This window comes from Cajanus cajan, chromosome 6, assembly GCF_000230855.2.
Source record: "Cajanus cajan strain Asha chromosome 6, NIPB_CcT2T_4, whole genome shotgun sequence".
In the NCBI taxonomy this organism is placed as follows: domain Eukaryota; kingdom Viridiplantae; phylum Streptophyta; class Magnoliopsida; order Fabales; family Fabaceae; genus Cajanus; species Cajanus cajan.
Window position 1 is genome coordinate 41534023 of NC_138522.1, and position 15174 is coordinate 41549196.

Sequence of the window (15174 nt, forward strand, 5' to 3'; positions counted from 1 at the left end):
ATTAAAAGAGAGAACTTTCCAATCTGATCTATTATTGAGATTAAACTATAGAGTGCTTGCTTCAACTATTTATTAAACAACCCAATACTAACTCATACATATCAAATTAATTTAAACTGCACATCCATTATCTTGGCCACATAAACAATAGAGAAAACGGGTGTCCACTTCTTAGTTGGGACACAGACACTGACGCCCTCCTCTTAAGAAATACATTATCTTCTTCCCATCTCTCATTACTTATTTCCATAATCACTTTGTCGTTGTTTTGTTTTGAAGTTGGAGTGATAGGGATTTTTCATATGCGCAAGTTCAAACTTCTAAGCCAATTAAATTCAATTGAATAAAGCAAGCATAGAATGGAGGCAATAGAAAAAGGAGGATTCCAAATTTAAAAACCAAAAAACTATTCAGGATAAGTAGTTGGTCTGAACGCGCACTAAATACGGTCAACACGATTAAAGACAAAACTAAAGAAATGACAAGATAAAAGACACCGCCACCTGGCGGTTGGGAGCGGGCAGGTGTCGGTTGGCAAGCGTAGAGAGGGACACGTGTTATCATGTGATTGGCTGGAACCTTAATCAATTTGCGTCATGGCCTGCAATTTGCTGAAACTAACCAGTGGTTACGAGAGCGATAATTAGAGGATTGATTATGTGATTAACATTTAACAATAGTAATCAAGGTGATAGGGTGCTATATAACAGAGAGAGAGTCTGAAAGGCAAAACCAAGAGTGGCGAGAGGTACTCACAGATATTTTTGTTGTCTCCATTTTCTTCACAGCTTTCACTTTGTGTGGTTCAACTTCCCTTCTCCCTCCCCCCCACCCCCCTCTCTGTAACGCCCCGCTTCTCTGAATCCCTTTCTGTTAATCATCTGTCTTTCAAGCTATGATTTTTGGGTTTGTCTTTTAAACTCACCAAGAACTAGAAGCAAACTTAGAAGGATTTCTCGAAGGCCAGGTGTTTTCAGAAACGAGATCCAGCTTTTGTTGTCGCAATTTTTTGATTTTTTTTCTTCTTCCAAACAAAGCCAAGAGGGTTATTTTTGATCCCTCCAAGCTTTCTCTTTTTCAAAGACCCAAGAGGTTGTCTATTAGAAATCTCTTTGATCCTTGTTTGTAGAAAAGAATTTTATCCTTTGGTTTTAATTTTAATTTGGCAGTCTTATTTAACGACCTGTTCTCCAGTTTTAGAAAAACGCAGGTTTTACGATGGCAGCTATGATGGATTTTTACAGCAGCATAGAGTTTGAAAAAGCTCACTCAGATCCCTTCAGGGGTGAACTAATGGAAGTTCTTGAACCTTTTATGAAAAGTCCTTCTTCTTCTTCACCTTGTTCTCCTCTTCCGTCTTTCCCTTCAACTTCTTCCAACTACTTTCCCTCCTCTCCCTTTGTTTTCCCCAAGATGACCCATCATGTATTTGCTGACGGGTTATCCTTATCCTTCCCCAACACCCAAAACTTAATAGGGCTGGGCCAACCCACATCTCTTCTGGGCCTGAACCACCTAACCCCCTCTCAGATCTCTCAGATCCAGGCCCAAATCCAGCTCCAGAGCCAGCAGCAGCAGCAGAACAACCACAACCACAACACCCTGAGCTTCCTCGGGCCGAAGCCCATCCCCATGAAGCACGTGGGCATGCCTCCGAAGCCCGCGAAGCTCTACAGAGGGGTTCGGCAGAGGCACTGGGGAAAGTGGGTGGCGGAGATCAGACTCCCGAAGAACCGTACGAGGCTGTGGCTGGGAACCTTCGACACCGCCGAGGAAGCTGCTCTGGCGTACGACAAGGCCGCCTACAGACTCCGAGGTGACTTCGCTCGGCTAAACTTCCCCAACCTCCGACACCAGGGGTCCTCGGTGGGCGGAGACTTCGGGGAGTACAAGCCTCTTCATTCCTCTGTTGACGCCAAGCTCCAGGCCATTTGTGAAGGCCTCGCTGAGCTGCAGAAGCAGGGGAAGTCTGAGAAGCCTTCGCCTTCCTCCAAGAGGTCGCGATCCAAAGCCGCTCCTCCGCCGGAGAAGCCTCACTCCGACAACAGCAGCTGTTGCAAGGTTGAGGTTTCCTCGAGCGAGGGGTCCGAAGGTTCTTCGCCTCTCTCGGATCTCACTTTTGCTGACGTCAGCGAACCGCTGTGGGAAGGGGATTCGGATAATTTTAATCTCCACAAGTACCCCTCTTATGAGATCGATTGGGATTCTCTCTGAACCTGTGTTTCTTGCTACTTTATTATTATCGTTATGATGCGTCTAGTCTAGTCTAGTCTATAGTATATTTGTAGCTAGGTCTTAGGTCGCTACTGCAATGGAGTTTTTGGCAATTGCAGGGCTACTAATAATCTGTCAATATATTGTATAATCTCTCTACCGCGGGTCACCTGGTTTTTTTCTTGCGTGCCCCGGGAGAAGAATTAGTAAGTGTTCATGCAATTATGATTATATCATATGAACGTTGTAATGTAATCTACTCTCGTATAAAAACTATATGGATATTGTACTATTTATGTGATGCTCTATTCTACGCGTTTTTCCCCTACTTGCCTAGCGTCTGTGTGTAAAATGTTGAGGAAAAGGGGTATCGGTGTTTCTGTGCTTTCGTGGTCGCTTCAATTCCACATCTTTATTTAATGGGATTGTGGCCACAAATTATTGCCATACCATGAGTAGTTTTAAATCATCTTAATAAAAATAAATTCTTGTTTCTTATGCCTAGTTTTACGTCAACCTTCACATTTATTTGACTTTAGGGGACCCATTCATCCATCGCTCCTGGTTATATTAACGTGCAAGCAATCGGAATCAGATTTCCGGCAAATTAGTCTCTCCATATGTTACTTTTAAATTTTGCATTCCTTACTGTCATTATATCCCCGTGTGAATACTTTATTAACGAAACATTCTGATTCTGAGTTTTCGGCATTTCATACAGTGACATTCAATGAGATCGCAAGGGAAACAAATAAAACAAAATAAGATAATTTTTTTTTATTTCTTATTATTTGATAACATAAAAAGTAAAAGAAAAAAACAGAGCATTAAATAACATAAATACATTAAATAGAAAAGAAATGTAATATAAAATAGCAAGGGAAAGATTAAAATTTTTGGGTTTTTCCTGCCCTTCGCAACACCTCACATTTTTCAACAAAGAAACAAATTGTTACATACCTACTTATGACTAGAAAGATATATCTTGTTTCCAGAAATTTAGGAGGGTGTATTGGATTAAGATTTTAAAGGATTTTTTAGTTAAAAAGAATCTTACGGATTTTAAAGAACTTTGCAGGATTTTCATGACTTTTAAGATTTTGCAGGATTCTACAAGACTTTTAAATCAAGATTTTAATAGATTCTACAAAACTTTTAAATCAAGATTTTAATGAATTCTGTGGGATTTTATGGAGTTTTGACATTTGATAAGATTTATAAAAAAAATTCATACATTCAAATTTAAAAAGAGTCAAAGACAAAAATAAAAAAAGCAATAATATTTAGATAAATAATAATAATAATAATAATTCTCCATAATATCCTATCCTCTTTTTATAGCATTCACTATCAATTGTAACAATTCATCGGAATCCTCCTTGGTCCAAGTTTCATAGTTTTCTTTCTCTTTTCCTTTTTCTTTATTATTTTCTTGTGAATCTCCCATTTGAATTACTAAAACAATATATGTTGAAAACTAGTTATATAAATAATTATGGATAAGAGACAAAATCAATAAAATTATATTATTATTTTTAGAAGCACACCAATCATACAAGATCTATCCAAATGGATCAAATACCTCAGTCATTATAAAAAAATGTAAAAACGAAAATATAGAAACACAAGATAATTTTTTATATAAAAAAAATCAGTATATTCAATACTGAGAAAATATTTAGATATATAATTTTTTTTATATAAACAGAAGTATTTAGATATAGAGAATATATATATATATATATATATATATATATACTATTTTATTTATATATTATATGATAATTTTTAACGATATTTATATATGTAAATTATTCTAACAAATATTTTAATAATATTTCCTTTTTTAAGAAATAAGCTAATGAAGGCATAAATCCTAAACCCTAAAATATTAGATACTGCAATGTCTTCTGTTAATTTTCTTTTTTTAAAATATAAAAAAATATTAATTTCACAATATAAAAATAAAAAGAAAAATTCATAGTAAAAAAATAAAATAATTGTTGAGTCATAAAAGGGTGAAGGATAAGTGTAACAAATTCAAGGGAAGGAGAGAATTTGCAGTTTTTATGCTGAAAGGGTTCTTCCCCCAACTAAAATCCATTTTCATCTCATTCTACTCATAAAAACCCTAACAAAGTCATCTTATATATATATATATATATATATATTGTAGAGATTATGATATTAATTTCATCTTTTACCTTTTTCTTTTCTTGACGTGTGTTATGAAAAAAATTACCACTTAAAAGTTGAAATTTCAAGCATTTTTTTGTGTTATATAAAGGATCAAATTCAACTACATAGAATAAAATAAAACAAGTCAATTAAAGAGAACGAATAGAAAAATAGAGCAAGTCAATGACACTATCATTTACATATCAGAGTTTCACAAAATAGAGGAATGGGATGAGAACAGTACTACAATATTTTATATGAGCAATGAACAATAGTGTAGTATTATTAGTAGAGAAAAAAATGGAGAAGACAGGAGCATAGAAAAAAAAAAGATGAAAAACTCACTTGAAAATTCTTGAAACACTTGAAAAATCACTTCAAACAATCCTTCAAAATCCGATGGGTTTGGATGGGATTGTTTTATGAATATGGTATTTATAGATAACACTAGAAAGTCCTTCAAAATCCCTCTCACACAACAATCCTTTAAAATCCTTATATTTTTGAATACCAATGGATTGTTTTTAAGTTGTAAAAAATCTCAAATGAATACCAGTGGATTTTAATGGACTCTTTAAAAAATCTTGAAAATCCAGATTGAATACCACTGGATTGTTTTTAAGTGACATAAAATCCTGACTGAATACCAATAAACTTTTTTACTCAAAAAAAGTCTTTTAAAATCCTACGAAATCCTAAATCAATACACCCTCCTTAGTTTAATTTTCTATTAATATTATGTAACTAATCATGTATCACGTGTATATACTCCTATTACGGAATTCAGAAAAATACTTTCACCAAGTCATAAGGTAACCTTTTTTAATGATCAAGTACAATGATTTTTTTATCTTTTCAATTTTTGTCACGTATATCATAATTCACATTTCTTTTTTCTCTACTTATACTTATAACATTAGATAAGTTATGAGGGTCTCTAACCAGAAAATCAATTGACTCTGGGAAAAAAAATATATAAGATTTTTAATTCGAACAAAACTCATTTTCTTTTGTTCTTTAGAAACCTTAGAGAGTGAAAGATTTAGAGAGAGAAGCTTAAGCTAAGAATCATAAGGTTGAGGTAGTGTAGAGTTTGGAAGCTTGGAGTTCTCCTTTCTTCTTCTTCTCTTTTCTCGGTTTACCTCAAAATTGAGGTAAGGGAAGTTATAACTCCAATCGTTGTTACATTTTGAGTTACATGTGGTTAGATCATCACCAAAAACGTAATTTGTGGTTGAGTTTAAGTAGATTGCATGTTCATTTGGGGTTGTGGGTGTTCTTTGATGAGTTGAGAAAAAATGGGTGATCTTGATACCTTGATGGTTGCATGTGGTATTTTATGAAATTTTTGATTTGCATGTATGACTTTGGTGATGAAAATGAGTTGTAAATGGTGTTTAGGAAGAAAATTTGTGAAGTGTAAGTGAGAAAGGAAGGAGAAACCATGAATATGTTGAAAATTCTCTACACTTAACACTAGAGTGTTTAAAATATCCTTAATAAGAGAAATAGAAATTCAGCACTACAACGGCGTGAAATGAGCACTATAACGGTAAAGAATGAGATCTAGTAGAGATTCAATGGTACAATAACAGTTGAGCGTTGCAATGATGGAAAAAAATTGGGTTGACAGAGATTCAACATTGAAGGTCCGAATTGAGCACTGCAACGGTAAGGTAAATGAACAAATTTGATCTTGGGGTTTTCATGAAAGTTGTAGCCTTGAATGTTAGCTTTCCATTGACTTTGGAACCACCTAAAAATGAGATCTAGAACTCCAATTATGACCTTTTTAATGAGTAAAGGTCAAGTTGTCAACATTTAGGTAAACTTAGCGATTTTTGTGATTTTTAACATGGTAGATGATGGAATTAGAATGTGAGGTCTTCATGAGAGTTGTATAAAATCTTATTTTCTTTCATATGATATAAGGATGAGCATGATAAGAGTAGTAGAACGTCTTATGCATTATTTTATGTGAAGGTTGTCATTGTATGGTATTTGGTTTTTGATAAGTCGAATGTTGACACTTGTTGTATGATGGATGAATTTGGTGAACATGAATAGAACACTTGTGTCTATTTCATGTCATATGATGTAGGATGATGACAATAACCATTGGTATGCTATATTTGTGTAGTTGAAAGAGTGATGAGCATTGATATGCTATATATGATTGATATGATACTATTGAATGAATTGTTGAGCATTGATATGCTATAATTAGATGAATTGTTAAACATTAGTATGTTATTCTTGGTTGAGGTGTTAAGAAATAGTATGCCATACATGATTGATATTGTTAATCTCTATATGCATTGACTGACTGTGATGTATATAGTAGATATATGGTGAGGTATAGATGTTGAGAATATGGTGTGACTTTAAAACATGTTGACTAATTGAGGACTTGAAAAAAGGAAATTATTTTGAATACTGAAGATCCCACATAGAATATCTTGGAGTGTTGCTCGGGTAGACCATTGTTGGAAAACCCTCCTTAAGTAAGCGTGTCTCTTGAAGTGGGTTTTTGAGGTGTGTTGAGTCTCCTTTAAGTTCTTAGTTAGTGGTTGAGTAAGGTAGGAGGTCAATGACTACAATCCTAAACTAAGTACCTGAAAAAGTTGCGTACTTCCTTAAGGATGACTAGTGAACTAACTCCATATATGACTTAGTAATGCATGTCAAGGTTGGGGTACGCTTATACCCAACTGTACCACTCTTAACAATGGAACCAAACTTTTCTAGTATAAGTGATGAAACCTGAGATTACTCAGGTGTGAAAACGATTAGATTGATTTTTAGGGTGGAAATCATTTAGACTACTCATGTTGTTAGAAGATTTCTGTAGGTGAATACGTGACGACACATTAGTCGATATGTTGCATGTGATGGGTGTTTAGGTGTGTCCATATGCATTGTTGATGCCTTGTGTTACATGGTTTAACTGAGATACATCTTTGCTCAGAGTGTTGTAGCTTTCATGTATGGTTGTGGTGTGATGTTGTATATTATAGGATTATTTTCTATATGTACATATTTTTAAACTTTAGCTTAGCCTTTTTGTTTCTATAGTGATTTGGACTGAATGATCATACATTGTATGGGAGCAGATCAAGGTTAGGCTTGAGGATCTATTGCAGACAAATGTCGTGATCTTTAGTTGATGGCGATGCTATTGCATGTAATAACTTGTATAAATATGCTTGACTAACACTAAGACATAAGATTATTTGGAATTACTGTATATATGTATATATCTTGTTTATATTAGTTCGATTATTTTACTTATATATGTATGCTATGTGTGTGTCATGTTAATTCCCTTAATCCTATATGTTGTAGTAATATGATTTTTGTTGCTAAGAATAGTAATTCCGTTGAGTGTAGTAGTCAGGACGAATTATTACAATACTTATTTTTTCATTATACAAAATTGATGCACAAATATAATTTCAACAAATTTATATATACTCTTAGCTCATATTATATGTAAGTTTTTTTTGAGCATTTTATTTTATCTCAAAATATTTAGTGGAGTAAAAATCAAGCACTTAAAACAATATCTTCATTAATTGATTCCGATGTTTCTTATATTATATAGTTACCCAAATTTTACTTTAATTCTTAATAAATATTTTTTTTTCAAAAAAGTTATCAAAAACAATTTTAAAAATTAATATTTTCTTAAAAAAATTAATACTAGATGGAATAATTACACAAGTAAAAGGGTAACATAAAGCAAAACACTTTCAGCCTTACACAGTATCCATTTTTTAAGTTCTGATTATTTTAATGTTAGACATGTCTTTCTTTTAAAAAAATAAAATAATAGCACATCGTTTCTTAATGTCTAATTATTTTCAAAGAATCATACTATTATTTCTTTTTCATATATATATACATTTTAAAAAATATTATTTGGTAAAATTTAGGTAAGTCTTCCCTCCCCGTTTTATATTTTAAGCGAGTCCATTTAAATAAATTAAAACGCGCGATCATAATTATATTCATGTAAATTTAACCTAACAAAGAATAAAAAAAGAGTCACATAATGAGTTGTGTAAAGCGAGTTCGGTGGTAATTTGATATCTTTGTCTCTAATCAATATTGTCTGCCCAATCTTATATCAATTGATAGGCACCATTTCTTGCAATCCTTACTTTTCGTTCAATGAGACAAAATCACTAATTCCTACTACAATTAATCTATGGCTAATGCGTCCCTCATACAAATTCACGTATGCCTGAGTTAGGAAAGCATATTCACCCTTGCTTTTCCAGAATTGTGAGAATTTATTCCTATTCTAGTTCGGGTGTCGTGAATCTTGCATTAATATTAATATTTTTTGTTACAGAATCATTAGCTAGATTTCTCTCGTTTGGCATCGGTTGCAATATATGTATTTTATTTTATTTTCAAACCGAAGTATAGTACTTTAGAAATGGGGGAAACACCCACGAAACACTCCAACGATTACATTCTTTAATTATAAGAACTGAATATCTTTGTCTTTCCACTTTCACAGAAACTTGGCGAGTGAGTTATCCGACCCCCAAAAATTTTTTATCAGTAAAGCAGAACCACTGCACAATCAAGTCTAGGGATAAGAAGATAGCGTTAATAAGGACATTTAATTAAGCGTATGTCATTCAGAAAAAAGAAAATCATAATTGCAATTTGCTCACCTTTGATTCTTTTGGCACATAATATATGTATTCTTTAATCGATATGACATCCACTTGTTGACTACGATGCAGCCAACAGGCCAATAAATACATTAGAGAAAGTATTACAATTTATCACTCTGCCAAGATAAGGATAATTCCATCCTATATAGGATCATGAATTTTAAACTGGAATTTATTTGATCTTAAGAGAATTACCTTTTGATTGTATCTTATCTCAGACCATGAGCTTGTTAAATTTACTATGAGTTGTAAAAAAAAAAAAAAGAGAAGCTAAATACTAACAACATCGCATATAAGCGATTCACCGGTGAACATTGTAAATTTGTTGAGAAATTTACATAAAATTACATAATTTATTGTGGATCATCTATACAATACATGTCAATGGTGTTTTAGATTATGTTTAGCAAAAACAGTTAAAAAGTTTATTAAATTCTAGGTACTAAGGATTCGAATTTAAGATTATTGATCAAGTTATTTAATTCATGTATTTATAGTTGCATGGATATTCAAATTCAAATAATTTCAAGTGATTTAATTGGATTTTAATTGTGAGTCGAAATGGTACTAAATTTGATTATCTTGAACAAAATTTCAAAGTTTTTAACAAAAATAATTATTGACAAAGTTGATGATAAAAAAATTCTCATGCTAGCCATGTTAACTAAGGATAAAAAATTCTTACACTTACATGAAAGTTTGACTTTTTAAGACAAATTTAAAATATAACATAAATTAACCCGTATTGCCTAGTCATTAGGATGAGCTACCACATGAATATTAATTCAATATAGCTAAATAGTTCGAAAAAAGAAATTTCAATCAAAAGTATATAATAATATTTTTTATAGTTTTAATTGTAAAAAATTATCAAAATAAGTAAACTTGTTTTAGAAGATAAACAAATGGCCAGGTTTGAAGTTGCCCTGCTGCTAGATTGATTTTGTTATTAAATAAAAATTCACTTTAGGCCTTGAGTGTATGAATTTCTTTAACTTTTAATTTGTAAAATATGGTTTACTTTAATTCTTAATATTAGTGAAATCATATGGGAAAAACTAAAAAGAATAAAGTGCATAACATTTTATAAGATAAAAAATAGAATAAAAATTTTATAAAATGAAAAAGTAAAAATTATAGTGAGAGTTTACTCTTTCCAGTTAAGAAATTTATATTTAGTTTTGGTCTTAGTTTAATAAGTATGATTTTGTCACCAGTATTAAACGAAATGCAAATTTAAAACACGATGAATTTTTATATATATAAAAAAAGATTAAATGTATGTCTTTACAAAATTTACTTTGAAATAAATTCATTAATATAAAAGTATAAGAACTAAAAATATTTTTTTTAATCGTATATTTGGACATGAAAGTATCTTTTATTAAACATAAGAAAAGACAAACTTTTATTATACTACTTTAGGTCTTTATTGAAAATGTGTATTGTTCTTACTTGGAATGGTTTGATGCTAGCCTTCTTCGATGAAATCATTGAATCTCCTCTACTTGATAGATTGGATGCTTCAATGGAGAAATCCTTGTAAAGAGACTCTCATATTTAAGTTAATGAATGATTAATTAGAGTAAAAGATAAAAAATAAAAGTTTTTCTATATATGTATTGTATCTATTTATTTATAATATTTGTATTTTATATTAATGACGTATTAGATGAGCGGTTACCTATTAGATAGGGGGTAATTTTTTTATTTTATTTTTTTATTTATAGTACATAGTTTTGTCGTAAAGGCTTTTTTCACTGGCAACTTTCCGACTAGTATCTCTGACACCTTATTGGTTCTCATTCCTAACGGCGAGAGTCAACACACTTTCAAAGACTTTCGCCCAACCAGCCTTTGCAATGTAATTTACAAACTAATGTCTAAGGTTCTAGGGAGTAGATTACGTCCCTACTTTGACTCCATTATTCATCCGTGGCAGAGTAGCTTTATTTCATGAAGAAGCACAAAAGATAATGTTATAGTTCTTCAAGAGGTTGTTCATCACATGCACAAATCAAAGAGCAAAACTGGTGACTTCCCTACTCAAGCTTGACTTGGAGAAAGCTTATGATAGGCTTGACTGGGATTTCCTTGAACGTTATATTGGTTTCCGGAACGAATTGTTTCACTAATCATGCATGGCCTTACCTCTACTAGTTTGTCTCTACTTTGGAATGGCAACAAATTGGATGGGTTCAAACCTATCAGAGGACTCCGCCAAGGCGACCCTGTCTCAGCCTATCTCTTCGTTCTTTGTATGGAGCACCTTGGCATTATGATTCAGCGGGAAGTGGAAGAGGGCACTTGGAAACCCATCCAATTAACCAAACATGGCCCAAAATTGTCCCATATCTTTTTTGCGGATGATGTCTTGCTGTTTGCTAAAGCAAAAAAAGAGCAGGCTATCACTATCAATAGAGTTTTGGAGAGCTTTTGTCATATGTCTGGTTTAAAGATTAGCATTCAAAAATCCCGAGCATTGGCTTCGAAGGGTTTGACAAGTCAATGAAAGGAAGCAATTACCACTGTTACTCAAATCCGTTTCACCTCTAGGATTGAAAATTACCTGGGGTTTCCTATGTTTCAAGGTCGGATCCATTGCTGAGTTTTTATGGAACTCATTGAAAGGGTGAACTCAAAGTTGACTGGCTGGAAGAGTGCATTGTTAAACAAGGCAGGCAGGGTTACTCTCGCCAATGCAGTTCTCACGGCATTACCTTCCTATGGCATGAAATTATACTGGTATCCTCAATACATTTGTGATTTTATTGACAAGTCAGTGCGTTCTTTTAACTGGCATAGTAGGGAAGGTAAAGGCCCACACATGGTAGGATGGGACAAGCTCACTCGACCAAAGAATTGTGGTGGGTTGGGGATTCGCACCGCTCGAAACCAAAATACTGCATTGTTAGGGAAGCTAGTTTGGGATCTACTACGCCCAACGAATCAACTATGGGTTTCGGTACTCAAGGACAAATATCTCCTGCAAGACTCACTCTTCTTATCCAGGAAGAAGTCAGGTTCACCAACTTGGAGGGCCATCATTCAAGCGTTGGCTCTTTTGGAAGACGGTCTAGTTCTCAAGTTGGGCAATGGAGAGATCGATGTTTGGAAGGATGTATGGGTGGGTAAGGAACCACTAGCAACGTCTGTCCCGTGGGTGGATATTCACGATTCTGGGTTGCGAGTCAAAGATACTTGGGATGGCACCTCATGGAGGCTAGACCAGCTTTACACACCTTTGTTTGAGGCTCTTCGTCTCAAGATATCTTGTTTAACTCCGCATCTTGTCGTAGGTGTGCCAAACTTGTGGACTTGGGCACCTGATATCTCTGGGAAGTACATGGTACGATCAACTTACAGGTGGCTAACAAAGGATCATGGGTTGGAAACCTCTGCAGGTTGGAATTGGATTTGGAAGTTGCCACTTCCAGCTAGTTTGTGTTTCTTTCTTTGGTAGAGTTGTCATCTAGCTCTACCTGTTAAGGAGGTTCTTTGTCAATGTGGCATCTTGGCTTCTAATACCTGCCCTAAGTGTAACTCTGCCGTTGAAAGCTTTGAGCATTGTTTCTTTACTTGTCCAATGGTGCAGGAGGTGTGGAAGCGATCTGGTTGCGATTTTTCAACACCTACTCTTGATGAGCAACATCGTAGTTGGCTTGAGAAGCGGGTGCAGACGCATGGAGCTTTGTTAATAATTATCATGTGGTTTATCTGGTGCCATAGGAACTGACTCATCTTTGATCAGGTGGATTGGAACTTAACATCTATTCTAGCTCAAGCAAATGCTTTACTTCAATTCTCTGTTTCTGCTTTTACAAATATTGACTGCTCGCATCGGCCTCTACCCCGTTTGGTACATTGGATTCACCCCTTAGTGGATTTAGTGGCTCTGAATGTGGATGGGAGTAGGATTGGCATGCCTGGTAGAGGTGGCTTTGGTGGCTTGTGTCGGGACCATGAAGGATAGTTCCTTTTTGGCTTTTATGGCTTTTTGGGGGAGGCTTCTTTTCTTCAAACAGAGATCTTAGCTCTTCTCCACGGCCTTCGTCTTTGTTGGGATAAAGGGTTTCGAAAGATTGTTTGTTATTAAGACTCTACTTTGGTGGTATCTCTCTTATAGGGACCTATTCCAATGTTTCATTGCTGCGGAAATCAGCTCATTCATCAATTGCTCAATTATGATTGGACTTGCACTGTTGTTCACACTTTACATGAGGGTAATAGTTGCGCAGATGCTCTGGCTCGAATGGGAGCTTTAGAAAATGATAGGCTAGTTATTTTACAAGAGCATCCTATGATTCTTTCTAGTTTGTTACTAAATGACTCTCTGGGAACTGTGTTTCATAGAGGCTAAGTTTTTTTTGTATTTTTGTTAGTTTCTTCTTTTTATTTTTCATTCCAATACCAAAAAAAAAAAAACCCTCGATTTTATGTAATATATTATGCAATAAAATGTTGTAAATAAAATTTAGGATTGGTAGTTGATACTCATTGTCGTTGGGCCGACTCTTAAATTGGGCTTTATCCTCATCTGTGGTTGCAAAATACGTAGTCCATACATCACTTACTGTCCATCAGACAAAACTGTACTTAGGGTGGACATAAGCCCATTATACTCCAATCCTATAAATAAAGCCGAGGACACAACATTGGCAATATTAAGAGACATTTCTCCAATTTGGGAATTTTGGCTTTTGTTCAATGTGAAGCTGTGTTTTTCCCCCTTCAATATGTAAACTGCTCCTAAATGTGATTCGTTTGTGTCTTTGATTAGAAAGTGCAAGAAGGTGAGGTGGATTGCAATAATTGGCTAATATTGGGAGGAAGCGAACGAAAAGATTGGTAGCAGTTTGTCTCCCAATCGCTCGTTATACTTTGAGGCACGTCCCCATGGCCATGCAAAGCACGCCTCATTCCACCTCTCTAATAACCTCCCCACCGCTCCTCATACTCTCATGGAGGAGCGGGAGTTGTTACCACCGCCACATCAAGAAGACACCCGCAAGAAGCAGTTACCGGACAACCCTGGCACCTACGTTGTCCAGGTCCCTAAGGACCAAGTGTACCGTGTTCCACCCCCTGAAAATGCCCACATCGCCCAGACCCATAAAAACTCTCCTCCCAAGGACCCCAAAAGGTCACGTTGTTGCTGGTTCTTCATATTGTTCTTCATCATATTCTTTGCCCTTTTCATTCTTCTTGGAGCCATTTTTGGTGGTCTTTTTTCCATGTTACTCTCACCCAAGGACCCTAAATTCTCCATCCTTCGCTTTAACCTCCTACAAGCCAAACCCCACCCTAAATACGACGTCACTTTTCAACTCCACAATTCAAATTCAAATGTCGGCATTCTTTATAAAGATAAAGGTACTGTCTCCCTCTCTTTAAGGCAACGCCAGATTGCTTCCGGACCCTACCCAACTTTACATCAAGACCCGCATGATACCACGTCGTTTAATGTCACTTTAAACGCATCTAAGGACCTCATGGAAAGCGCCAAAAACCTCTCTCTCACCTTCTCCTTAGCCATTCACTTCCAAGCGCGAATGAATTTGGGCTTGTTGCGTAGTGGGACAATGAAATTCCACGTTACATGCAAACTCAAGTTGGATTCATTCGCCAAAACCCCTCGCATACTTTCTCAACAATGCGACACTAAACGACACTAGCTAACTCCTCCAGCTTTCTAGCTCAGACTCTTCCCATGAGATCTAGATCGCTTAAATTTTCAAACTTTTTCTTCTACCATTATCTTTTCATTTAATTTATTGTAGTAAACGTAAGAGTTGTATGTATATAAGTTCTAACTAGTAAATATATATTATTTCGTTTCAGTTTTCTATAATACTTTTATTAGATTATCACTCCTCTTATCTCATGCATTGAAAATTTAATGTATAATATTACTCTTTTAACATATATTATGTTAACAACATAAGGGAAGTAACTCATAATATCCTAAATATATTGTGGCCTACGTATTATACAATACTCGGGTTGACAAAAAAAGCATTTCTTAACTAGAAAAAAAAAATGAGGTTGAAATATCATTTGAAGCATATTTCTAACATTTTTTTTTTTCCAT

The 15174-nt window shown here is 34.6% G+C and overlaps 2 protein-coding genes across 2 annotated transcripts; both read left to right on the top strand.

Annotated features, from left to right (window-relative positions):
* Positions 1-715: 715 nt before the first annotated feature.
* Positions 716-2522, top strand: LOC109810772 (ethylene-responsive transcription factor RAP2-4). The gene has a single exon (XM_020374328.3). The coding sequence runs from the start codon at positions 1219-1221 to the stop codon at positions 2212-2214; it is 996 nt and encodes a 331-aa protein (XP_020229917.1). The 5' UTR covers positions 716-1218; the 3' UTR covers positions 2215-2522.
* Positions 2523-13760: 11238 nt separating this feature from the next.
* On the top strand, positions 13761-14923 carry LOC109810797 (NDR1/HIN1-like protein 13). The gene has a single exon (XM_020374355.3). It carries the CDS (start codon positions 14045-14047, stop codon positions 14756-14758), a length of 714 nt encoding a protein of 237 aa, XP_020229944.1. The 5' UTR covers positions 13761-14044; the 3' UTR covers positions 14759-14923.
* Positions 14924-15174: the final 251 nt, after the last annotated feature.

Excerpts from the sequence above, each read along its gene's own strand:
- LOC109810772 (XM_020374328.3), top strand. The coding sequence starts at position 1,219 with ATGGCAGCTATGATGGATTTTTACAGCAGCATAGAGTTTGAAAAAGCT.
- LOC109810797 (XM_020374355.3), top strand. The coding sequence starts at position 14,045 with ATGGAGGAGCGGGAGTTGTTACCACCGCCACATCAAGAAGACACCCGC.